General features: G+C 45.3%; 1 protein-coding gene across 1 annotated transcript; it reads right to left on the reverse strand.

The window, feature by feature from the left end:
• Positions 1–7416: 7416 nt before the first annotated feature.
• On the reverse strand, positions 7417–26722 carry FTCDNL1 (formiminotransferase cyclodeaminase N-terminal like). Its single transcript, XM_075934424.1, has 5 exons — positions 26602–26722; positions 22973–23068; positions 17769–17921; positions 16557–16748; positions 7417–8844 (listed from the first exon to the last, which is right to left on the reverse strand). Exons 1-5 carry the CDS (start codon positions 26720–26722, stop codon positions 8405–8407), a joined length of 1002 nt encoding a protein of 333 aa, XP_075790539.1. The 3' UTR covers positions 7417–8404.
• Between the last annotated feature and the right edge of the window lie 882 nt (positions 26723–27604).

A 27604-nucleotide genomic window follows, 5' to 3' on the forward strand; every position in this document is an offset into this window, starting at 1 on the left:
TCCCCTGCAGCCATTCACAGTTCTCCAGCCAGGCAACTACCTGGTTTCCAGGGGCAGGGAGGTGTGTATTAAAGTTCCTGCTCTCCCACAGTCTCAAAGGTTGTGTCTACACTGGCATGAATTTCCGGAAATGCTTAAAACAGAATAGTTTTCGTTATAAGTATTTCCGGAAAAAAAGCGTCTACATTGGCAGGCTGCTTTTCCGGAAAAGCCCTTTTTCCGGAAAAGCGTCCATGGCCAATGTAGACGCGCTTTTCCGGAAAAGAGCCCCGAGCATCATTTTCGCGATCGGGGCTTTTTTCCGGAAAAGACTACTGGGCTGTCTACACTGGCCCTTTTCCGGAACAGTGTTCCGGAATAAGGACTTATGCCCAAGCGGGAGCAGAATAGTTTTTCCGGAATAGCGGCTGATTTTGTACAGTAGAGCATCGTTGCTTTTCCAGAAATTCAAGGGCCAGTGTAGACAGCTCGCAGCTTATTCCGGAAAAGCAGCCAAACAGACACAGCCAAACAGTCTTCTGCTTCACTGTCTGTCATGTGGTTCACTTTATTTTAGATCCAAGGGAAACCAGGACACGCCAGAGCTACTTAACCACTTTCTTATTTATTGCAAGCTTTAAGCAGTTAATACAGTTGTTTAAATTTTACAAGCCTTAAGAACAATTACTACACAATTTAAACCTTAAATACACATCTGACGAAGTGGGTCTTTGCCCACGAAAGCTTATGCTCCAACAAATCTGTTAATCTATAAGGTGCCACAGGACTCCTCGTCGCTTTTGCAGATTCAGACTAACACGGCTACCCCTCTGATACTATAAATTCTAAAGCAATTAATACAGCGCAAAGCAATGCCAAAGCAATTACTAAAAGATCGACTATATACAATAATAAAGCCTAATTCACTTATACTCCACGGCTGCGGCTAAGCAAAAGCAGCTGCTTTTGTGCAAAAACTTGCCAGGTGTCTACACTGGCCGCTTGATTTTGCGCAAAAGCACTGACGTTCTACTGCCCTGTTTCTTGACCTGGTCTCGCGTACCCTGCCTCATCTGCATTGTTATGCAAAACAATTCCTGACTCTCAGCCCTGCCTGCGTACTTTGGCGCACCAGACTTGAAACAGGTCCGAAAGCCACACTTTGGACAAGGCAGGGTAGTCCAGGCTCCCCTGCACTGTCCCACACTGCCATGCTGTGTTTCTGCTCAGGGACCCTCTACATGGCAGCCGACATCCATTCTCGCCACCTTTCCCTGAGCCACTCCCATGCCTCCTGCCCTTTCCACTCCTGTGGGTTTGCCAGTCTTTTCTGTCCCTCCTCCCAGGGAGGAACCTTAAGCAACCATCTCAAACATTCCACCTATCCCGAGGGAAGGGCTGCAGCCTTCTCCCTACCACCCTTTGTGTTGCCATTTTCTTGTTTTAGAGAAGCCCTGCCTGTCTCTCACAGGTGAATTTTTCTCTAATTAGCAGCCTTCAGCCTATACCCTTTGCTGCCTAATTAGTGAATTAGGCCCAGCTAGTCCAAGTCAGTTCTTGCAGGGCTAGTATGGGAAGCACACCCCATTACACCTACCTTCAAAAGTTCTTTCAGTTCATGTTAGAAATATAGACAGGTAAGTCTGGAAATTCAAAGTCCTGGTTAAAACCATGTGTGGCTAACATCTCACACCACCATAAGAGGCCAAGAGGGACACAGGGGAGGGGGAGAGCACAAAGGTGGAGACACCTGGATACTGAGCCTGTGGGAGTCAGGCTGGGAAAGAGAAAGTCTTATGCAGTGTCTTATTCTCACACATCCACCCTGGCAGTGGGGACAGACTCCAGAAGCGGCAGCTGTGCCTAGATCTCAGAGGCCAAAGAGAGGGTCACCATGATGATCCCTTCATACACAAAAATCATCAGCCTAAATTGTGTATTTTCTGTTTTCTCTTTGAGCTACAAATCCCCTCCCTTATGCCGGTTAAATACAGGCTGCATTTCATCTGCCTCGGTTTCCTTGCACAGAAAAAATTAAGTGCAAGGCGTTTCATTTTGTGATGCAACTATACATTTAAGCTTGAGTAAACATGAATTAAGGCATTTTAAGAACGTTTGCTGTTTCTCTGGTTAAAGACATATTTAGCCTCTTTTCAGCCAGGACACTCCAGTGCCTCCTCCAGAAACTCACAAATGTGTGTTTTGATCCTTGTACTCATTTAGAAAATTATTATTCATGCAGTTGACCCAGCAGATAGGGTACTGCATATAAGTCAAGCTGCTTTTCTTTTAACCCAATACATTAGAGCAATGCTTTTCTTGTAAACCTTTCAGATTTCACAGACTGTAGCCTGGTAAAAACTGATGGTTTTCAATCATCCATAGAAGTAACAGTATTTACATGGTGCCTTTCATCTTGCAGCTGCCTAGAGTGCTTGATTAACATGTTAAGTACTCTTAACTCCAACTGAAGTCAATGGGATTTGAGGGCACTCAGCACTTCTCAGGACTGAGCCCGATATACAGGAAGAACAATGTAGCCGCCTCTGGAGGGACAGGAACCCAACAACACACAGCATGCTGCACAATAGTGAAATTTTGGCCAAGCTGCAAGAAAAACCCTGGCTTTCTTGAAGCATCAGGAAATCTCTGACGCGCATGAAGAGGAAACGGGACTTTATTTTTAAATAAAGGCCCATCATAGTTTCTCCTATTAATATTGCCGTAGAACTATACAGGACACGGTGAAAGCAAAACCCCGCTCTCCAGTCCATACTGCAGATTTCTCATGCGTATTCTAGACGTCGTTCACTGATATCACTGCAAGTTCTGCACATCTAATGACACGCAGCAAATAGTCATGGGGTGAAGAAGCAAAGGGAAGCTTACTCTAAGTCTGCTCAAAATATGAAGGGTATTTTGGGTTTGATAAAAGCTTAAGCTTGAAACTATGCATCCCTGCAAATCTAGAGAATGAAACGACTGCCCATGAGCTGCACATGAACAATGCATTTGTGACTCAGGCTCCTGTTCAGTTGACAGTCTCGCAATTTAGGTACAGTGTGAACGGGCCCCGCTTGCCCTTTCTGGGCTTTGGTCCCTCAGCTAAAAGGGCCATGGGGTAGGTGCTACCTGAGAGAAGGATGCCCAAACACCTCTGTCACAATCATGAGAGATGGCCAGCAGCCTGGGACTAAGGGGTTAACTATACCTAAGCCAGGTAGAGTTGGCCAATAGGAATGTAGGTAGGAATTTCAAACTGGGACAAAGGAAGTTTGGGGTTTTCCCTCCTTTGTCTCTGGGGCAGTTTGCTCTCCAGCTAGTCAGGGGGTCAGACAGAATGTCTCCCTCCACCCTGCCTGTCCAGAGATCACTGGAGGCCATGTAGGCAGGCCACATGTTCTCGTGCAAGGTCTTCCCGGACTCATCTAATTTAGTGGGGGTTGGTCCTGCTTTGGGCAGGGGGCTGGACTCGATGACTCCTGAGGGCTCTTCCAGCTCTAGGATTCTATGATTCTGTGATTCTGATTCTGCAGTGGCAGCTCCCACAGGGTCGGGACGCTGGTGCGGGAGGTACTGCGGGTGCCTCACTTGCAGCTGGTCCAGCTGTGAAGAACAAAGAGAATGGCAGTCATCCCAAGAGACACTGTGCCTGAAGTCTATCCCTCATCTCTTAGCCAACCCCCAAAGGTCTCAAATCACGTGATGGTGATGTGCTTGGAGCAAGGCTATCTGTGACCTACACAGCTGGGAGAGGACTTCTATCCCTGCCCACTGGTAGGCAGAGGGGGGAGAGGCTGGGGGGGGAAAGAGGTGTGTGAGTATCTCCAGCCCAGAGTCCACAATAAGGGGGGAACGGGAGAAGGGACTGACCCTCCCCCCCAAGGATGTGATAGGGGCAGGTCTGAGGTACTACCCCGAGTGGGAGCTGCACTCCCTGGCCTTTGTGTAAGCCTGCCTGAGCTCCTTGACCTTCATGCACACCTGCTCCTGGGTGCACATGTGGCCTCTCTGGCCCAGGCTGTCAGCCATCCGGCTGTAGATCTTGGCATTCCTACATCTGGTGTGGAGATCCTGGAGGTTTGCCTCCTGTCCCCAGATCTCAATTAGATCCAGGATCTCTGCACAAGACCCGGATGGTGCCCACCACTTCCTGCCCCTGGAAGGGGCTTGGGAGCTGCTTGCAGCACTGCTGGCAGACATGGGGGGCACAGGAGGCATGCTGGGATCTGCCAGAGAAGCAGGGAAGGCAGTGAGGGCTGCTGCGGCGTGGCACCGGGCTGGCTGGGCCTGTGTTGTGCCACAAACCCTTCCCCTGTGGCTGCAGCTTTAAGGGCTGCAGAGGAAGGGGAACTAGAATTCTGATGAATGTGAGAAGAGTGAATGCCGGGGCACCCGTAGGAAACCCTGGAGGCCAGTTATTTTGAAATAACTCCATTTGCCCCGTCCACACGCACCCTATTTTGAAATAGGCGTTATTCCTTGTAGAATGAGGGTTACAAAATCCGTTATTTTGAAATAACGGGCTTGCTGTGTAGACCCTGACTTTGTTATTTCACAACAACGCTGCTGTGTAGAGGTTCCCTTGGTGAATAATTCTGAACAATTAATACAAGAAAAAGTTGTAGACTGCTCACCATGTGGGAACAGAAGGAAAAGCAAAACTTGCTTGCTCCAAATTATCTTTGCCATCTGTGTATCTTGCATATATTTTTTTGTTTTCATGCAGCAGAATTTAAGAACAGAACCCTGTAAATCATTGATGTTTCAGTTCACTAACCAAACAAAAAAAATAATTTCAGATCAACACACAATGAAAATTTTTCAATGGTCTCAGTCAAACAAAAATCAAAATGTGTTACCTGTTTTTGTATGGGCTCAAACTAAGGATTTCACTTGGCCTGATACATCACAAGCATTTCACGCTGGGGCATTTAACTGCTTTTTTTAAATTTATTTAAAAGTGAAGGAAACTTGGAAATGCAATTCACAAAACCATCATAGGGTATGTCTACACTACAGCACTAATTCAAACTAACTTAATTCGAATTAGTGCATCTAGACCTAAAAACTAATTCAAATTAGCGTTTTGCTAATTCGAAATAGCATCTCCACATTGAGTGGACCCTGAACCGAAGTTAAGGCTGGCCAGAACCAGTGCTGGCAGGGCATCAGGTTAGGACTTAGAGCGTGGAGCTGCTGTCTCAGGCTAGCCGAGGGCTGTGCTTAAAGGAACCCGACCCCCACCCGGACAGACGGTTCTCAGGGTTCCCCGCTTGCTTGTCTACCTCAATGAGGGACAGCAAAGCAGTCCTGTCTTGGAGTGCCCTGAGTGCCTGCACTCGGCACATCACAGCACTCGGCCATCAGCCCGGCTGCACTTGCCGCAGGCTGCCATCGGGGGGGGGGTCAATCGGGGGGCTGTCAGGATCCAGGAGACCCTGCAGAAGAGCTTCCACCCTGAGGAGCCCGCAGAGCCACCCCAGTCCTCCCCATCGGGGCTCGTGCCCCATTCCTTCCTCACTTCCTTCCACTTACCCCTCCCTAGCCCCCTTCCTGATGTAAAAAATAAAGGACACCTGTGTTCAAAAACAGAAACTCTCTTTATTTAACAAAACTTGGGGGGGGGAGGATTAACCTCCAGGGAGACTGGGAAAAGGAGGCAGGAGAGGGAAAGAGAGAGGGTAGGAGAGGGGAGGGGGAAACCTGGGAGGAGGGAGCTGGAAGGCGGAAGCCAGCGGAAGAAGGAGGAGGGGAAGTATAAAACTATGGTACGCCATATCTTCAGTACTGTGTACAGATGTGGTCTCCTCACCACAATAAAGATATTTTGGCCTTGGAAAGGGTTCAGAAAAGGGCAACTAAAATGATCAGGGGTTTGATTCTGATCCCATATGAAGAGAGACTAAAGAGACTGGGACTTTTCAGCTTAGAAAAGAGGAGACGGAGGGGGGATATGATAGAGGCCTATAAAATCATGAGTGGTGTGGAGAGGGTGCATAAAGAAAAGTTCTTCATTAGTTCCCATAATAGAAGGACTAGAGGACACAAAATGAAATGAATGGGTAGCAGGCTTCAAACTAATAAAAGAAAGTTCTTCTTCACAAAACAAATAGTAAACCTGTGGAACTCCTTGCTGCAGGAGGCTGTGAAGGCTAGAACTAGAACAGAGTTTAAAGAGAAGTGAGATAAAGTCATGGAGGTTGGGTCCATGGAGTGCTATTAGCCAGGGGGTAGAAATGGTGTCCCTGGCCTCTGTTTGTGGAAGGCTGGAGAGGGATGGCACGAGACAAATGGCTTGGTCATTGTCTTCGGTCCATCCTCTCCAGAGTCCCTAGGGTTGGCCGCTGTCGGCAGACAGGCTACTGGGCTAGATGGACCTTTGGTCTGACCCAGTACGGCCATTGTAAGCTGAGGGCTCAGGGTCAGGGGTCTCAGTGGACCACCTTGATTTTCATACAAACCTGCTACTGGGTGGCCAGGCTGGCAACTATCCTGCCCTAGATGGCCACTTTCCTGTGCCTAGTGAGGAGGTCGTGGATGAGGTCCACGATGTCCGCACTAGCCCAGGCGGGTGCCCGCATCTTGCGGACCCAGGCAGGCTCCTGGGAGCCGCCAGCCTGGTCCCGGGAAGAGGGGGAGGGCTGGGTGGCAGCGGGTGGCTGGCTCGAGCCGTGCCAGGTGCAGGGTCTGCTGGCTGGGTGCTGGCAGGCTTGCACCTGGCACGGGCACCATAGCCAGCCCGTGCCCCTTTAAGGGCTCCGGGGCCGGGAGGGGGGCAGAAGAGTTTCCCTGGTGGTGCCCAGAGTGGCCACCAGGGAAAGCTGGGGAGGGCTAGCCTCCCACTAGTTCGAATTAAGTGGCTACACAGTCCTTAATTCGAACTAGTTAATTTGAACTAGGCGTTAGTCCTCGTAGAATGAGGTTTACCTAGTTCGAATTAAGTTCGAACTAGCGGATCGCGTGTGTAGCACCTATCAAAGTTAATTCGAACTAACGTCTGTTAGTTCGAATTAACTTTGTAGTGTAGACATACCCCCAGGGCCCTGATTATCAGAATGTGATTGGAAGTTGCCATATAAGTTTAACCATCTCCAGGGTTATGTAAACAGGAAATTGAGGTCCAGAATGCCTCGCAAAAGAAAGGATTTAGTGCACACACTATGAAAACCTTGTACCCTCACAAAGTAAACAGTCAAATAAGTAATATTTATATCAAACAGAACAACATATAAGGTCTGGTTTTGCTCAGCCAGACAGAATGATACATTTCATATAGACCTCCATTATACTGGTCCTTTTTTGACCACTGACTTTCCACTTCCAAGAGAGTGGAAACCAATTACTGTTGGTCAAGGCTTTCCATTCATGGAAAGAACAATAATCTTTTCACATTTTCATTTTGTTTAAACTAATTTATATTAAAGTCTTTCCCTCGTTTGCATCCTAAACATGTGTCATCATAAAAAAGCATTATCCAGTAGCAGCTGTGTTTTCTGTCTTCGATCTAAAAGAAACCGATGCGTGGGAGGACATACAGAATTTATGGTATATACAAAAAGAAAGTTTGTTGGTAAAACCATATCTATTACATTTCAGTTCTGGGTGCTATCAAAGCAATGATAAATGATGGAGCAAGTGTGAATCCTGACCAAAAAAAAAAAAAAAAAGTTTTGGGAAAGAAGGAAAACTGGGCATCAGGCAATTTGGGTTCTATCCCAAAATGTTGTTATTGACTTGCTGTGTAGCCTGGGACAAGTCATTTAATTTCACAGTGCCTCAAGTTTTCCTGCTTGCAAAATGAGAATATTTATATTTAATCGCCTTTGAAAAGTGTTTTGAGATCCTCGGGTGACAGGAATTACAGAACAGACGGGTACCTATTAGCTACATTTGTATTTATTCTCGCAATATACGAAGAATTAGCTGCATAAACTAAGATAAGTGGGATCAACACTTAATCACTGCTATCATCCCAAAGAAAGAGAGAACCTTTTCCACTGTCCCCTCAGATTCAAGGCCCCACCTCCCTGAACCCCAGACAAGCAGGTTTTCCCCTGTTAGCGCGATGAAGCCTTGAACATTGACATAGATTACCAAATTATTGATAGATGAGCTCCCAGTGTTCCCAGCAAATATCTGGATCCCAAGGAAGTGGGACACTTGATCACTAGACTGCTAGTTAAAACCAACCGTACCTGTCCCCCCAGAAATAGGCCTGATAAACCATCTTCGGTTTTCTGTGGTAGCATATAAAACCATCCACTCGGGGCAGTCAAATCACACTTGTAAGCATGAAATAATCCCGGCTTTGCAACTATACATTTGGGTCTCCCCACATAAAGAAAATAATGTGGATTTTTAATTAGTAAGGATGATAATTTTTAACATTTCATGAGTTATAACTGTTGAGATAAAATGCACATCACATAAACTTGCCTTCCCTCACCCTCCAGAATTCTCCAATGCCTTTCTTTAATGCATATGTGGCACAGTACTTACATTCCTCTGGGGTAAATCCAACTAATGCTGCCCCGACAGTATTTATCCCATAGTTGTGGGCTAATTTTTTAATGAGTGCCTCTATAGATTGAGGGGATACATAAGAAAAAGTCTTCCCAAGAACACAGTATGAAATGTACCCAGAGTCTTCATGTAGGGTCAGTGTATTGTCTTGGTCTTCAAAGCTCTCCACATTACAAGCTATTTCAATTTTCCCATTATGGGGAAAAACCATAGTCTGGACACCCTTTAAGCCACTTGGATTGATGCCTCGGACAGCACATGCTATATCTTTTCCTGTAGCCATGTCTTGGGTGTCTATAGTCACATTGCAATTCATCACATAGGGGCTGGCTCCGACACCTATAACCAGCAGAAAAACAGATGAGTCAATCAGAACAATCCTTCTTATGAATTCCTGTGACTTTGCCTTTGCATCTATTTTCATATTTATAATTTATTGAAGCCAGATTCTTGAATGTGCCCTAATGATTCCAATTGATTTACACATATGAAACTAAACCTGGTCCTCTTAGTAATTATTTTAAACACATTTTATAGTTGTAATTCTATGCTCCTTGATTTCAAACCAATTTTTCATGAATACAAGTATCCCAACATGTAAATACTTATGTTTTTCCTTTTATTCTCCATCTCAAGAACATTTTGTTTTGCTTTCTTACCCTGATGCCTGCTAAAGTAGCAATCCCTTTGCTATACAGGGAAACAGACTTATTGAAACAAGACTAAGCACATTTCTTTCCCACCACCCCCACATTGTAAAGGCTTATGTATATAATATTTCAGCTTCTAATGACAGTCCCCTGGGTCTAACTCTTGGGAATTTGGCATGAATTAATTAGATTAGAGCTGATTTCATCAATATTAAATGTCTCTCCTTCTTTCTAAATGCAATGGGCCAAACATTTATCCTACATTCTTGCAGGAAGTAAATCAGTTCAGAGTAGTGTTTACAGATCCCAACAAGATGAGGGCCTCATTGTGTTAGGGGCAGTACACACAAACGAGGCAATCCTATTCCAAAGTGCTGTCTAGTGATGGAAGAAAGCGTCAAAGAGAAATGAATTGTCCTCCCAAAGGTTACGCAGTTGGACAATCAGAAGCCAGGTCTCCCAAAGTCTAGTCCAGTGCTCTCTCCTGGATTTAAATGCAACCCAAAACAATCAGCTTGGTTATAACCAGTCTGCAAACAACAAGAAGCAAGACCAAATTCAGATAAATTATTCATTCTCCCTGCTCTACTATGTATCAGGGAAGTGTACAAAGCCTAAAGATTCTAATTTTGCTATTTAAAAAAAATTCTGACTCATGTACTGTACAGCTGGTGATCCCAATGCCACCAAGAACTCAGCAATTAACCAATAGTGATGTAAACTCTTTATGCCAGATTGTTTAAGCACAGAGAAAACAAATGCACATAATTAAGATCTGATGTGTACTTTCCCCCACACATAAATGCAAATTGTGTTTGGGTACTGGCAGAAATGACTGTGAACTATGGTATTAATGTCTGGTTTAAAGATGCTTGTGGCAGGCTCATGTCTGAAGCAACAAAACTAAAAATGTATTCAGACAAAACAATGGTAAAAAGTCCATTAGAAAAATAAAAAGCAGTGGTCACAGAAGAAAACATGTATTACTTTCTCAAAAAAATGATTCACATATTATAACTTTTCTTAAACAGGATCCAAACACTGTCATTCTCAATAAAGTTAAATGCACTGCGAGTGCTCTTTTCCCCCATTAGCATACAAAAAGCTTTATTTCGTCTGAAGGAGAGTAGATAACTTAGTCATGGTTCTGCTTATTATCTCAGGATGTTTTTCAGATTAAATAAATTGGTAGTAATTGGCAGGGACACCCAGCTGGTTTCATGCACAGGCCTTATTCATCAAGGGATTTTGGTTCAAGAAATCTGGATTAGACCATAAATAACGGAGTGAATCGCCAACAGACCACCATGCAACTGGGACACACTATGGAGAAGTCCTCACTGAAATTGTAACATTGCTGCACCTGAATGAAGTGTGTTGACAACACGCTGGGGACATTTGGGAGTGTTTGCTCACACAGCCAGGTCTACCAAATATATACTTGCTTGCAACGTGCATGTGCATGCAGGCGTACACACATATACCCACTCTGTACCTGCGCCAGTGGCTTTTGAGAGACATCCACTAGACAGAAGACAGCTGAACTAGAACATTAAAGAATGTCAGGGACCGGATTCCCTATCGTCTTCCTGCTGCTTGTGGGGTTTTGGCAGTCACTTAGGTGCAGCTTCCTGCCAGAACTGGGACAGTATAATGGAGCTCAATCTTACTGCTTCACTGGCAGCCTGAACAAAAATAAAACCCCACAAAGCAGCACGGAGCTCTTTCCTCTCTCCCCCTGGTTTCAAAGCAAACTAGTCAGTTTGTTTCGTAATCAACCCTGCAGCGCTTTGAAAGAACAAAAATAAGCTGGACACACATTAGGTATTGGCCTACCAACGAGCAGAAACAAAGATTTGGAGCACAGCAACGCGAAACTTTGGTATGATGCCCCAAAGCAGATGACACAGGCATGATTCTGGTTTTTAAGCACACCTAGGTTGGCCTTCAGATGAAATTGGTCTGTTGTATGCGCCTGAACCTCACTTATTGTTGCTTGACTCAAATCCCACCACTTGTCTATACCCTGGGGTAATGCATATTGCATAGGGGTATGAGTACAAAAGCACACTAATGCATTGCACATTAACTAGTCCATACAGACCCTGTCGGTGTGTGCTAAATGCTCCCTATTGCATTTCAGTGTAGTCATTTGTGTTTCATACAGCATTAGATACAATGTTCAAGTGCAGTAGGGAACATTTAGAATGTAGCATATCAGAGTTCTTTAGAACTCACAACCCCATAGACTGCATTTTCCCAGTGTGCAGGCGGAGCTCAAATGAAACTTAGACCAAGTCTACACTAAAAGGGAACATTGAATCAAGATATACAACTCCAGCTATGTCAGTATCTTGTTTTGAGTTTCCCCGACGTCCCCATAGCAGGAGGCCGACGCTCCCACTGGCTTCTCTTGATCCTTGCAGAAGTAGGAGCACTCTCTGAGTTCGATTTAGTGAGTCTTAACTAGACTTGCTACATTGAACTCCAGATCCATCGCTGCAGCACTGATCTTCCACTTAGAGATTTTGGAATTTATTCAGCTGCCAAATTCAGAAGTACAACTTGGGAAGCAACAGTGCCAACCGCCTCTGTGAGCCCTTAGGCAAGGGGAAGGAACCAATTCTATCCTCCTGGAAGGGATGGGGAAAAAGGGGCAGAGCCAGCCAGCCCTCCCTGCTGCAAATAGTGCACCAGTATCACTCTCCGTGAGCGTTCTGCTGTCGTCCTCCCCAGCTAGCCCTCGGGGCCATCTGCAGTGCGGCCCTCAGAGCTGCCAGGCCTGCGACAACTGTCCCCTTTGCCGCCCCTCCCCCCATTCAGTGGGCCTTCTGGGAGGCAAAAGTAAAACCAAATCTGCTAGTTCAGAGCTCTGTTCTGTTCTGACGAGAACTGGGGCTGGGGAATGGCATATTTGCTCATGCGGTGTGGTTTCCATGAATTGTTTCAGAACCTTTTGAAATGTCCTTCAAATTTGTATTTAAATATTTGAAATATAAAAAATTCTCAAAACATGTTTGATTTGTCCCCCATTCCCAACCTCCCTCCAAATTCTTCAATTTGCCAATTTTTGAAATACATTTTAGTTTGACCAGAAACTGTTTTGTTTTTAATTTTTCAGGGTAGCTAGCAAATCAAACTGATGCATTCCTCCCTCTTCTCCAGCTTTGACCTGCATACAGACTTGCATATGTTCAGAGCTCTCCTATATTCTGTACGCAAGAATCGTGAAAGGTTTTCATAGGTAGAGTTTCTACGTTGTCACATGAGTGCAACTTCGATGAATCCATATCCTGCATCACGGGAACGATACATTGTGAAAACTGGAGGGATGGAATTTCAGCAGCAATGGGAGATCACAGCGATGCTTGTGGTACCGTTGTGTCTTATTTCATTGCAGTGCTAGGTTTGAGCTCTAGCAAAAGGGCAAAAAAATGCAGCCATGTTTATACGTCTCTGTTTTCACTGATCTCAGTAGAAGGATCAAGCTCTAAGTGCTATGCCTTCCAAGAGGTTAGGGCCGTGGTTCTCAAACTGCGGTCTGGGGACCCCCACCTCCCAGACGGTCCGCAGCTCAACAGCCTATGCTTGTGTCCAACCTCACCCTCCATCCCCCATGCAGTTGGAGCACCAGCTGTGCGGGGAGAAGGAAGAGAAAGTCCCAAGTCCCACTGAGTGATCCAGCTTGCGGGGAAGAAGCTCTCCCCTTCCAACGGCAGCATGTGGGCGCACTGCTTGGAGGCTTTCCCCGCTGCTCCCATTGACCAGCAGCGGGAGGTGGTGCCTGGGACTGATGTGAGGAACAAAGGCAAGTAAGTGCCCCCCCATATCCATACCTATGTATCCCCAGATCCCTCACACACACCCTGCTGAGACCCTGCACCCTCAGCCCACTCCTGTCCCCTCCCCCTGGCCAGACACCCTATCCCAGCCAGCTCCTACTCCCACCATTGCTCCTGCACTCTCCCTCCTGACCACAGGCTAAATCTTCCCTTGCTCTTGCCCACTCCCACTGGCTAAACACTCTACTCCCAGCCTGTTCCTGCACCTCCTCTCCTGTCCAGACCTCGCACTCTCACCCCCTCATGCTCTCCACCTCCTGCCCAGATTCTGCATCCCCATCCCTTTCACTGGCAGCCCTCTCCTGCACACTGAACCCCTCTTTTTAGCCCCACCCCAGAGCCTGGGGGGGCACCATAAATTCCTGGAATTCCTAACCCTGGAACCCCAGAAGAGTTAATCTGGCCTGTGGGAAGCCCTGAACCTTGGTCCTCCCTGTCCCTCCCCCTTCCTCAGTGGGGCTGGAGTGTCAGAGGAGTTAAGTGTCTCAATTGGGGGATTTGGGGAGGATTTTTTTATTTTTTTTCTTCTCACTTGTGTGGTCCCCAGCTGATTTTTACTTTTGAATTTGACTGACCCCAAAAAGCTTCCTCACCCCTGCTATAAATAAAGAAAACATGGGAACATTTTTGTGTTGGACCTAAATTAATATTTTACTTCATTTAAAATTAAGTTTGCTAACCTAACACGAGAAAGTCAGAGCACTTAATCGGTTTAAAAATTTAAATTAATATTTTCTTTCTTACAGGTTAAATTAAACCATTCTCCGTGGCTGCAGCACTAGCAAAATGGCTTGGGTGTAATGATGTAATTAACGGTGCGTTCCCCTTAGCAACTGGTGGTCCACGGAAAAGTTTGCATGGAGCCAGGTGAGCCATGGACCAAAAAGTCTGAGAACCGCTGGGTTAGAGTTGGGGTTAGAGTGTTCTCCCAACTTGTCACTTGAATTCTTTATTGCGATTCATTTAAAAGCCGCAGCAATTAAAGGCGTCTTTTGCACTAACTCCACAACTGGGAATTTACTCTCAGAGTTCTGGACTAGTAGGGAAATGCGGAACCAGGTGATACACCCCGGTGCGTTACTCAGCAAAAGCCGGCTGGGGCGCTCTGATGGAGGCGCATGCAGCATGGCTTGCAGTGTACTCTCCCAGCCAAGCTCATGGGCTCCTGCTGCAGCCTGCCAACCCTGCATGCACAGCCAGGTGAGGCAAGCAGATGTGAAAGGAACCAGCTGGGGGAGCACTGGAGGGGAGGTGTGTGCGCTCCTAACCAGGATTCTGGTGAGGCATCAGCGCCTCTCCTGCTACCCTGCCCATCTCTGCCTGGACGCCATGCAGTCTGTGGCATGCACTACTGCTGGCAGCCCCTGGGAAGAAGCCAGAGGAAAGGAATGGAAGGTCAGGGGGTCTTTTGCACTGCCATCCTTTTCCCTGCAGCAGTGCCCACACACAGCTGGCCTGCAGCTCTCTTGTGGCAGCACAGTGAACAGGAGCAGCAGGGCATGGCTCCATCCACCACCCTGGTAAGATAACCCAACACCGACTGGGACTGCCCCAGCCCCTCCCCCTTACAAGCACACATCCCAATCCTCTGCCCTGAGCCATGTCCACACCCCTGACACCTGCACCCCCTTCCACACTCCAAAGCTCCGTCCTGAGCCCCCCGGACCCCAATCTTGACTGCTGCACCTCCCCACACACACTCCAACTCCATGCCCTGAGACCCCACGTTCCACCCCACACTTAAATTTCTTACTGGCACTGCCATATCACCCCCTTCCCTGAGCTCCTTATCACCAAGTGGGGTTTGCTATAGGATAGCACCGATAAGAGATGTAAGCTACTTTCACCCCGTGCATAACTCATAGGGTAGGTCTAGACTACAGGCTTTTGTCAACAGAGGCTTTGTTGACAGAAACTGTCGACAAAGCTTCTGTCGCCAAAGAGCGTCTAGACTACATCCAGTTCTCTCAACAAAGCAAGCCGCTTTGTCCACATAAGAGTGTAGACGCAAAGGACAGTGTAGATTAAATAACACCTTCTGTTGACAGGACTCTGTCGACAAACGGCGTTATTCCTCATAGAATGAGGTTTACTGCCGTCGACAAAACTGCCGAGTTCTGTCGACGTTATGTCGACAGAACTCGGCAGTAGCATAGACGCAGGTATAGTTTTGTCGACAAAAGTCCACTTTTGTTGACAAAACCGTGTAGTCTAGACACACCAATAGAGATGGGACCACTTCCTGAGTTTCCTAAAGTCAGGGGCAGGTTGTTCAGATACAGCCCGCCCTGATGCCCGATATAATCAGTGTTTAGATTTCACAGAGGGTGGAGCAACTCTACTTAAAAAGCAAACAGACACAATGTACCGTCAACAGACCAGGCTCCAGTGTTTAAATGTCTGCCTAAATATGTAAAGGGCTTGGTTGTTGTTTTTAATATGGTGCTTATTCGTAGATCTGAAAGTCATTATTGACAGATCATCACTAAACCTTGGGCTAGTAACTTCACTGACCTATACATCTGCTTTCCCATCTACAAAATGGGGATAATGATGCTGACTTTCCTTTGTAGAGCATTTTGAGAGCTTTTCATTAAAAGCTCTGTATAAGAGCTAATGATAATTTAACTTTACTCACATATACAGTCTCAATGGGACTATTCATCTGCATGCTTCAGGGTTTCAACCAGCCACTTATAGAGGTCAGGAAGGGAAGATTAGTCTGGATTTGGTTGGGTTTTTTTTAATGCCTTCCTCTGAAGGCCACATCTGGAAATGAGACATTGGATGGGGTGAACCATGATCTAAAGTGCCATCACTAAACATTTGCTCTTTCAGATGGCTTGGCTGGGTGTTTCTTGTTCACATGCCCAGTAGGAGTCTAACTGATCACTCTATGTGGGGCTGGGAAGGAATTTTCCCCCACGTCAGATTGGCAGTCATCTTGAAGGTTTTCTACCTTCCTTTGCAGCCACAGGGCATGGGTCACTTGCCAAAATGATTTGGCTTCTTTCTCATTTATTACACTGACACTGCAGAGGCCCTGAACACTGGTACACCTCACTTCCTCCTGGTCTCTGCCTGTGGCACATAATAATCTGATCTCCTGTAGGCTGTAAAACTTTGGTCTCATTTCAGTTGTTGGTTTTAATGTGTGGGTGCTGGATGGTGTTGGCAGCTTGTGATACAGAGGTTGGACTAGATGATCTGATGGTCCCTTCGCACCTTACATTGTATAAAAAGAAGCAAGAGCACGTGTTAATATGAAAAATACAGCTGCGTGTTTGATTTCTAAATAATTCCTTCTGTAATACTGCCTGTTTCATTTGCACCTAGGTAACAACATAGGTGACTATCCCTGATGTGACTTCTTAAAGGAGGTCCTTATTCAGGCACAAAGGTCAATGGAAGTTTCTCCTGAGTATGGACTGACTAAAGGGCTTCAGCCCACTGAAGTAAATGCAAGTCATTCCACTGAGTTCTGTGGGCTTCCGTGAGCATGGTTGGCCATGTCAAATTCTGTATTTTAGCCAGACACTTAAGCAGTGCAGGATCCTACCTGTTAGACCATATCGTTGGGAAGGTGCAGCTCCCATATCAGGTTTGACCTCCATTGAATTGAAATCTCTCCCTTTGAACCAGCCCAGTTCTTTTCTTCTCTGAACCAGACTTCGTTTCTTAGGCTGATCAGCTTGCCCAAAAAGAAACATACTGCTTCCCGGGACACGAAGGGTCAAAATCTCAGCTATGTCTGTAAAAAAAAGGTTTAAAAAGCGCAATACCAATGCTTGACTTTACAGCAAAACTATTCCATTTGATTTAACTGAACGAGGCCAATGCAGTAAATAAAAACAGCATATCAATGAAGAGTCAGAACCCACATCCTATCAGTACTGAATGCCTTTATGATCACTCATAATTCCAGCAACACTCTAACCCAGTACCATATTTCCATAGTCTATAAGGCCATAAGCAGCAATGGTAGCATTTCCTACCCTGGGATTAAAGGTCCCCACTTCATGGTGCCCTGAAAGGGCCGTGCACACTATTTAATTTTTCCCTAAGTGGTCTGAAGACATCTACTCAGGATTATTTGTATTCACTTCAAACTATTGCTTTTTATGGTGGTTCTGTTTTAACTTGGGCTATTTAGACTATGCATTCACTGACTGTTCGTGTCAAGCCTAAACCAAAATGAAATAGGAAGCCTAATCCGAACTAGCTAGTTCGTGCCGTGTGTAGCTTCGCGGCACGCAGTCCGAACTAGCCAGCATTTAAAAATGGCGCCGGCCGGCTTCATGCAAATGAAGCCCGGGAAATTCAAATCCCGGGCTTCATTTGCAACTCCGTATGACTACATTACCCCCCTCCTAGTTCGAACTAGGGGGGTAGTGTAGACATACCCTTTCTCTTTAAGGGAAATTTGTCTTGCTCTGTTGCTCCTCCCTTCTCCCCCTTCCCTTCTGCACTCCTATGGGGCAGCTCTGCTGACTGTGTGTCTCTGTCTATGACCTCTGCTCTGCGGAGATGGGGTACTGGAACAGGGCAACCCTGTGCACAAATAGTAGGAGGATCCTGGAAGCAGCTTGCACAGCAAAGCAAGGTGGGGGGAGGGGCAGCTGAACACACTGTCCGCTGACAACTCATTGCCAGCTGCTGACTGTAAGCATGCACCGCTGCTAATCAGCTGGGCCGGAGAGAAATGCTTGGTGGGTCAGATACGGCCTCCGGAGCTGAGTTTACCCATCCCTGCACTAAAACTTCCACTTACTTTGAGCCACTTTTCCACACTCTTCCATGCTCACATCCAAAAGAGGACAGATAGGAACTAAGTCCACTGCTCCAAGGCAAGGATGGATTCCTTCCTGGATAGCCATATCAATTGACTGGAAAGCCTCAGTACAAGCAGCAATGACACTGTTTCCTAACAAATGCAAAAGAGACAATTAGGAGTCAGTCAAACCTGTGTTTCCCATGGGAAACACAATGAAATAATGAGAAAGTTACATCTCACTTAACATCAAAACAGAGGCAGGTAGATAAACTTGATCACTGATGTCTCTATATTGCTGACAGGACTGGCATAAAAATCTCACTTTTTCTTTCAGCTATGGCTTTGTGTGACAGGGCGCCTGCCCTGCACTGGCCCTTTAAGACCAGGACTCAGGCCCTGAGACGGGGCTAGAAAGAAAGAGGCCAGCTGGAGCTATTTGGGGCTAGGCAGAGCCCAGCTGGCAAGCAACTATCTAGGGCAGTACAATTGGCTTGGGGAAGCCAGCTGAACCCATTAGGGGAGTGAGAGCCCAGCTGGCAGGTATATATAGAGAAGCACAGGTTGTTTAGGGGAGGCTAGTGGAGGGCTGACTGCAGAGGGAGCAGGCTCTCCTTGGAGGGAGACAGCTGAAGGAGGAGGACCGGAGCAGGGTGCTCTTACCCAGCGGTTGCCAGGGGCTCCAGGAGGGGCTGGGGGAAAGGCGGAGGCGAGTTGGTGTCACCTAGAGACTGCCGGCCGAGGGGACGCTGGCCTGGAGATCGCAGCCAGCTGGACAAGTCCAGGGGAAGGAAGCCTGGGGATCCAGGTAGGAACTGGCCCAGGGCAGGAGCGGGAGCTGCCCCTCCTGGCCCGAGAACCTCAGCGCGTTTCGGCTGGATGGCCCCGCCGAGGGAGTGACCCGTTACCTGGTTGCTCTCAGGGCCCTGGGCTGGGACCCGGTGGAGTAGGGTGGGCCCGGGTCCCCCTACCTGGGGTGTGCCCTGTTACAACAGTTAGAAACTGCTTTGTGGACTTGGCCTTGCTTAAAGGGCCAGTTATATACTGCTGTGTGCCTATGATGAGCAACCCATACAGACTGTAACTTGCCCTGAGAGGGGCTATATGAGGACAGTCAAGGGGCACTGAGGCACATTGGGGGCGTCCACCCCTTACACTTTGCCACAAGCCTCTTGCATTGGACAGTGCACTGTTCTGTACCCTCAGAACAGCACTGGAAGAAGAATCTGAGTCAGTCAAAATGTGTCTCCCAGTTTTCTCCAGCTGTGGGCATGCCAGCCCCATGCCCAGTACAGTGTCTCTCCCTCAGCACTCACTGGCATGGCTGAACTGGCTTGTGCCTGGGGATGACAGTAGATTTAATGATTTGCCCGTACTCTGCCCATCCATGGGAAGGAAAGCAGAAGCTACCTTCCCCCACCTGACACTGGTACATGCAAAACAGGAAAATGGCACAGGGGTGTAAAAAGGGCACCATATATCCTTTATGCAGGAACAAAAAAATGGGCTGTAAAATATTAGTGACTTCAAAATTGATTCACAATAAAATAAACACACAAGCCATTGAAAACTTGACATTTGAGACATTTTTAAATGAGGGCTCTCGGGGCATGTCTAAACTAGCCCCCTAGTTTGAACTAGGGAGGCTAATGTAGGCATTCGAAGTTGCAAATGAAGCAAGGGATTTAAATATGCCGGGCTTTATTTGCGTCTTCCTGGCTGGTTGCCATGTTTTGAAACTTACAAGCTTGAACTAACTGCCTGCATAAACACGTGGCAGGGAAATGGGCATTTGAATTAAAGCCCTAAATTGAACTAGCTGTTAAACCTCATTGCAGGAGGAATAACAAGTAGTTCGATTTAGGGCTTTAATTCGACATACCGGGTCCCTGCCGCGTGTAGAGGCGGGCAGTTAGTCTGGACTTGTAAATTTCAAAAAGGGCGACCGGCTGGGAAGATGCAAATCAAGCATGGGATATTGAAATCCTGGGCTTGATTTGCAACTTGGAATGCCTACATTAGCCTCCCTAGTTTGAACTAGGGGGCTAGTGTAGACCTACCCTGAGAGTTTGGTCTACTTCACTGCAGTGCTATCCTGCTACTAATCAGAACAGGGTGGAGAGGGGGCGATGGAAATCACCTGAAGGCGATGGGAAGTCACCAGAGGAGGAATCCTCTGTATTGTCTATTACAATCTTGTAAGGACTAGAGGAAGAAAAAAATGACCCCATAATGCCCCCACCCCAAAGTCCAGAGAAGTATTCATCAGTGACATAAAAGAGAAACTGCTTTTATTAATCAACATTGAAATAAAAGAGGAATGAGTGAATCAAATTTCAATTTGCAAAAGCTCTTTTAAGAAGGGAGGCCCTAATCCCTGGCAGCAGCTGCCAGCTCACCAGCCACGTGGTTCCAATCCCCGGCGGCAGCCAGAACAGCAGCCCCCCAATGTGGCCTCGGACCTGGCAGCAGCCGGAGCAGCCACCCCGTAATGTGGCCTTGGCCCCGCCCACTCACCTTCCAGATCCAACAGCTCTGCAAAGGAGGTGGACGGGTTTCAAATTTTTTTGCACGGCCGTGCAGGCATACACCTTAGAGGGAACACTAGTGCAGCCCTGTCCTAAAGCTTAGTCAGAATAATACTTCTGTTCTGGAGATCACATGAAGGGATTCTATCTGAAAACACAACTCAATTAAAACCAAGTCTGAGAGAGTTAAAACCACACTCAGATTCTTGCTCCAGGACTAAAGTGGTACAGATAATTTCTTTCTAATTTATTCTAGTACTATATTTTCCCCAGCTGATCTTCAAAAAAATGTGTTAATGAAATTTCAAGGTCCTGTAACTCTTAGAAATGTGCTTACCTCAAGAAAGCTGTGCATCACACACACACTCAATGAAATAAAAATCTCATCAAGGCAATTAATGTTGTATCCTGCTGTTTTTGGTTTCAGTCCAAACTCAATAACAGTTTATTTTAGTGAAGTCCTGAATGCTGAAATGTGTAATATCTGCCGGTTTATTCTGCTTTCTGCTTAATTCACTGTTTTCATGTACATGTCAAATAGCTTTATAGCACCTTTTTATGGGTGGGGAAGTAAGTCGTATTTTTATTTCTCTATCATATTTAAAAATAAAATTAAAAATAAATTAAGGTTGCTAAGTGACAACAATGTACTTACTTATCACATCGTTTATAAAAAACATAGCACTCAATGGAGAAAATTAATAGGTAAGAGGATAAATCTAATATTGGTTAAAATGTGCATATAACCTGGGCAAACAAAGGAATGTATTGTCTTCAGAATAATCTTACCTATATAAAATAAAAGTCCAGGATCAGAATATTTTCTTAAGGAAAATGTTCAGCGGATATATTTGTGCATTAGACTTTTTGGGGAAATAACTTAAAATTGCTTTTTTTATTGCAGAATAATATTGTATATGCAGTTTCATTAGATAAGTGTATACTATAATTTAGAGTAAACTGATATTATGTTCTCAATGTTCCGTGTTCATTAGATTATTCTGTTTCCTTTTCAGAAGGGCATTGTGCTATTTATATTTTGAGATTACTAATAGAAAAACAGTGTTCATTGGGGTCAGAGTTAAGGTTGTTGTTATGGATGAGTAATTACAATTAAAGCAACAAGCACAAACACACATCCATTTTTTTTAAAATAAAAGGAAATTCTACCTGGTAATGGTGTAAAGATAACTGTAAAATATCACTGTGAAGTTTATCAAAATATGAGTCTGATTATGCTAACAAAGAAAACACCAGGAAACTCCATTGGAAAACAAATCTGTCACTCTCACACATTGTGTGTGTCTGTCATTCTCACAAACACACACTGTCCTTCCCTCTCCACTCCTGACCTGACACACGTGGGGGGTTGGTACTACTTTTATGGCTCGCAAAGTGGGTTATATTTAGTGTCTGACTGGTCTGTGTATTTCATAACTTTCATTTCTCTCTTATGCTTAAGTTTAAATTCTTTTAGTGAGTTCTAACATGCTGAACCTCTCATGGCTGAAGTAATTATCCCTGTGGTAACTGTGCTCCTGGAAGTGGCTGGCATGTCCCTGCAGCCCGAGAAAATCAGAGCAGGGGTTCTCCACATATTGTCCTTGCCTGTGGACACCACTCCTGTAGCTCCCATTGATCAATAACAGAGAACCACAGCCAGTGCAGCACATGGAGCCATGGCTGTACATGCCAGTTGCTTTCAGGAGCAGTGTAGGGCCAGGGCAGGAGTAGCCCTGCCTTAATTCTGTTGCTCTATCCCTGGGGCAATTATCCAGCCACTCCCACGGTGGGCAGAGGGGGGGGGAAAAGGACTCAAGCCCCCAACCCTGTGTTCTTCAGACAAATGCCCAAGCTCCTAGGCCACTCCAGAACACACCCCACCTCACTACCTTCAGGTTGTCCCCTCCCACACTCAGAACCCCTTGGCCCAGGACCAGAGCCTGCACCCCCAACCCCCACCCCAGCCTGATGAAAGTGAATGGGAGTTGGGGGTGGAGTGAGCAGGGTGAGGCTTCAGAGAAGGAGTAAAGAGGTCAGGGCCTAAGAGAAGCAGGGGAAGGAAGCCAGGCAAGGATATTTGGGTTTGAGGTAGATCTTACATTGCACTTCAGTTGAAAAAGTGATCTTATGGTTAAAAAGACTGTAGACCACTGGTATAGACATATATACCACTTTTTCCTATTTCAGTTATCCAAACAAGATCCATGTTAACCTCACACCAAAAGCTCTGAACAACTTCCTTGGAAGTGTATAAACAAACTGGATACCCATTTTGGAATGCTTGGATATAACCTGCATTTAACCTTATTTATTTAGGGGAAGATTTTTAGAGGCATGAAGAACTGGATGGATACTGTTCATCTCTGTGTGAGACAATCTCCTCAACAGCGTGATAAAATTCACATTCTTATATTTTCTAAGAAACTTTATCCCATCACCAGGCAGTTTTCCCCTTTTCAAAATAGCATGTTTGGGGCTTGCTACTTACAGAATGTCCAGCTCAGACAATTCCAACTCCCAACTTATCCAGGAAGTCTCCAGGTAGTTAAAAGTGAAGGAAACCAGAGGTGAGCCCTGTCTTGCCCCAGGCAGTCAGTCTAAGCAGAAGTTAACAGAAGGCAAGAGGATTTTTGAAGTATAAAAATATTTAAACAACATAACACATCATCTTACCTAACATATCAATGGGAGCTGCAATGGTTATGACTGATCTGTTGTAATCATAATCAGAAAATATATTAAGTACTGTGGCCTGAGAATGTTTCTGTCCTGTGGGAGAAAAAAACAAGAGATTTTAGACTTTTCATGCACATCAAAAGGCAGATGTTTAAGATATTGATTTGCCAGTCACTTGAGCATGTGCTGAACTTTATGGGGCTTAGGTACATGTTTCAGGTTGAGTTTTTGGAACCCAGATCCTCAAAGGTATTTAGAAACCCCACTGCCTTTGCCTAAGTGTTTTGCTTAACAATCACAGACATAAACATGTCCTTATATACATAAACTCAAAGAATCGTAGGGCTGGAAGAGACCTCAGGAGGTAATTGAGTCCAACCTCCTGCCCAAAACAGGACCAACCTTAACTAAATCATCCCAGCCAGGGCTTTGTCAAGCCGGGACTTAAAAACCTCTAGGGCTGGAGATTCCACCACCTCCCTAGGTAACCCATTCCAGTGCTTCACCACCCTCCTAGGGAAATAGTTTTTCCTAATATCCAACCTAGACCTCCCCCACTGTAACTTGAGACCATTGCTCCTTGTTCTGCCGTCTGTCACTACTGTGAACAGCCTTTCTCCATCCTCCTTGGAACCTCCCTTCAGGAAGTTGAAGGCTGCTATCAAATCCCCCCTCACTCTTCTCTGCTGCAGACTAAATAATCCCAAATCCCTCACCCTCTCCTCATAGGCTATGTTCTCCAGCCCCATAATCATTTTGGTTGCCCTCCGCTGGCCCCTCTCCAATGCGTCCTCATTTTTTCTATACTGGGGGGCCCAGAATTAGACGTAATAGTCTAGATGTGGCCTCACCAGTGCCGAATAAAGGGGAATAATCACTTTGATACTTTGATTAATAGGGGCCTAAAATATTGTGTCTCTTTATTTAGAGTATTCATGATGTGTATTGAAGCCTTCAGGAATTCCAATCTACAAATAAAGAGGTTGTGTACATAGTCCATTGACTTCAACAGGACTGCTTGTATGAATTAGGAGGAATGAGTTTCCCAGGCCTGTTTCTGCAATTCCCTCCATGCTTTCACTGAACACTTCCTCACTGACATCAAGTGCATGCTGCACCTCTGGGCCCATGTTCTATGGCTATACTGCAGCTGAATACACTATTGCCTTAACCCCCGCCCAGAAACCTGCACTACCACAGATCTCTGCGTCTGCCCAGAGTCCCACTGAGCTCACTCTGTGCCAGATAACTGTTTACAGGATTAGGACCTTATTTTGTGCAGTAACTCAAAACAAACTATATCCCAACACACTTTTGAGAATTAAAGGCTACAGCAGACAGGATCCTGGTAATAATTACTGAAAAACATGATGCAAAGATAGGGAAGGAGGCCAAATGTCGACCTCGTTTTTGTGGTTGCAATTCTCATCAAAGCTATTGGGGGCTGCATATGTGCATGGGAAGGCAGCATTTGGCCCTATGGTAAATAAATTATAACCTTCAGAAAAAAGGCCAAAGTCAGAGGGATAGTGAGATAAACTGAAGTACAACTATTTTATGAGTCATATCCACATTACCACTGCCAGACAAACCACAGAGTACCAAAGTGTACTATGAATTAAGCATCAGCCTAGAATTTTAGCCTAAAGAGCCTGATTAAAAACCCAATGAGAACAATGGGAATCCTTCAGAATAGCTTTAACTTAATTTCCTATTGAGTTATGTTGGTTTATATCAGTCACCCTGAAGCTATTTCACACACTTTTTGTTGTTTAACTTAAAAAATTACAAAAACGCACACAAAAAATCTCTTTTCTTAACACTTAAATACAGTAAATTTCTTATCCTCTCAGGTGCTTTTTTTCCTATGATGAAAGAAAATCAGAAATGAGAGCGCATACCCTACTATTTTAGTAGTTTTGAAAATACCTCCTCTTAGGAAAAAAACATGAATTTATTTTTCAATCTGAAAAGCTTTTAGTCTCATTTTCATCCTAGTCAACTAAGTAAATTCCTGAAAGAATAAAACATTCGTTCTTGAATGTCCATATATATAGGAAAAAAAAGATGACTGGCAAGCAGAGCTGTCAGCATGAATTTCAGCAGAAGTAAACTGTTTGATATACAGAGTAATGGAGTATAATAGCTGCAATTCCATTTGAAATGTTGTCACTAATAAGCTCAATAAAACTATGTGTCAAGACTTAGCTATCCATCAAGGGTTTGGCTGCCACATATTTCTTTGTACACCCGCTTAATCACAGAGACAGGTAACTTTAAGTGTTGCTGTTTCTGAAAATAATAAGCCAGAACTGGAATTTTCTCTGCATTATCAGCAAAAATACTAAAGCTGCATATCAACATGAAAGGAGTTTTCTTCAGCATTTAACAGGTGTTTTCACAGATACTCCAATCTTCAGCCAAAATACAAACTAGTATTTAAATGCACAGAGATCAGAAAACAGTTTGAAAGAGAATACCAAAAAAATGGTTAAAAATAAACGCAATGGAGTGGCGTGATTAAATATGCATATGCTTATATGTAAATTATTTGGGACAAAGTGCTATCTTTTTAAAAGTCTTTGAAAAGTGCCATGCTGTGTTCTGGCTACCATCTAAACATGTAATAATTAAGAATTAATATACATTGGTTACTTACCTGTAGGAGGAATGTTATCATAGGACATCCAAACAATAGTTAGGTAACAACCAAACTGCTTTACTTGAAATGGTTTGATGATAACAAATACATATAACAACATATGCATTTTCTCAGACCAAGAAAATTAAACCACATTTCTCAAATTCTGAATTGTTTGCTCATATTCCCAACAAAAGCAACTGATTAGCAAAGAAGCTTTGAAACGTAGCAGATTCCAGAGAAAGTTCTCTGGCTGCACTAAAGCTTACTGTCTCAATGGCACACATTGTTCAAACAAACTATGGATGCATCTCCTTTTAAGGGAGAAATTCACCTCTCTGCATTCAGCCAGCACAACAACTATGAACTACACAAACCCTAATTTGAGGCTTTACATGGGACTTACCTGGTGCACAGGCCTTGGGCTGCCTCTGCAGAGGGATGAATTTACCAAATATGCATATCTATATTAGTGCTAGTCAACCAAGTATTCCTGCCCAAAATCATAGTGTCAGATGCCCCCTAAGATACATAGGCAGACTTCTGCAAGGTCCAGATGCCTCTGGGCACCTCCTTTCCCTGCCCCCAGTGGTGCCACAGCGTACTGCATCCTATTTTCTCTCTGCTACCTGCCAGAACAGCGCTGCTTGTAGTAGCGGGCTGTGAGTGGAACGTCTTTGCCAGGCTCACCAGAAAAGTTAGGGGGTGAGAAGAGAGACCTGAAGGAAAGAGGGACGCAGGGAGGAACAAAGAATAAAATAAAGTGCAAAGCAAACAAAAAAATAATATACAAAATAACACAGAAAGGAGGAACAAGATAAAAAAGGGGAGTAGAGAATGCATGGCAGAGAATGGACAAAGGTGAGATTGTGCATCCCTTCCCCCCAAGGGTACTACTAAGTGGACTCCAAACACCAGTCTTGGGGAGAAAGGATGGTGATGAAGCAAAGCCCTGAAGATATATTTAGGACTCTGCCGCTCGTACCGTTCTCATCATAAATAGCACTTTTAGCTATTTTCTCAACAATATCTTTTTTTCTGGCCTCTGAAATGTTTAGTAAACAGGCAGCCAAACGAAAGCTCACTTTGGTGGAAGCCATTTTCATTCTCTGAAACAGAAGCATAATACAATATTTTTTTATCTCTCAACCTTATGCTTTCACTCATTTGTGTTTTCATTTCTGGTTTTCTTTTTTAACCCATATACTTAAAAAAAGACAATTATTTGGTAACTAAGCAACCAATGCTGCATAAATTTTCACCTCACCATCTTCTTATCACAAAGAAGAATGAAATCTTGAGCTTTATTGGAGAAGCCATCACATGTTGCAATAACACACAGGAGGGATGTGACCGACTAGTCGACTAGTTGCTTCCCCCCCTTGCTGCCTCTATCAGAAAGAGGCAGCAGGGAGGGAGATGAGGGGGTGCTTCAAAGTGGCAGCGCCATGTAGAGCTCGGGGTCTGCTGCTTTGAAACGTTGTGTGCAGCTGGCCTGGGCTGCATGTGTCGTTTCAAAGTGGCTGCACCATGTGGAGCCCAGAGTCAGCTGGGGACTCTGCTGCTGATCCCAGGCTCCATGCGGCGCTGCTGCGTTGAAACACCATTTGGAGCCTAACGCCGAGCTCCCCACGGCGTTTCACAGCAGCAGTGCCACAAGGAGCCTGGGGTCAGCAGAATCCCCAGCTGACCCTGGGCTCCACATGGCGCTGCCACTTTGAAATTCCATGGGGAGCATGGAGACAGCGGGGGACCACTTGAATCTCCTGCTGGCCCCATGCTTCCCACAGCGCTTTCACCCTAAGGCTATTGCTACACTTCAAAGGCAGAGGCGCCCTTATCAACTAATCGAATAGTCGATGCAAATTGCATCAACTACTCAGCCAATTCATCTAACTGGAACATCCCTAACACACAGACATCATCTGTTTAGCATCAAACTCAGAACAATCATTCAAGCTATTAAAAACTGGACTATGCTTTTAAGT

The sequence above is a fragment of the Pelodiscus sinensis genome, chromosome 7 (assembly GCF_049634645.1).
Source record: "Pelodiscus sinensis isolate JC-2024 chromosome 7, ASM4963464v1, whole genome shotgun sequence".
Taxonomy (NCBI): Eukaryota; Metazoa; Chordata; order Testudines; family Trionychidae; genus Pelodiscus; species Pelodiscus sinensis.

Coding starts and splice junctions, on each gene's coding strand:
- FTCDNL1 (XM_075934424.1), bottom strand. CDS start 26,722: ATGAAAATGGCTTCCACCAAAGTGAGCTTTCGTTTGGCTGCCTGTTTA. Junction 23,069..26,601: donor TGCTATTTATGATGAGAACG/GTACGAGCGGCA, acceptor TTTCTCCCACAG/GACAGAAACATTCTCAGGCC. Junction 16,749..17,768: donor GTGTGGAAAAGTGGCTCAAA/GTAAGTGGAAGT, acceptor TTTTTTTTACAG/ACATAGCTGAGATTTTGACC.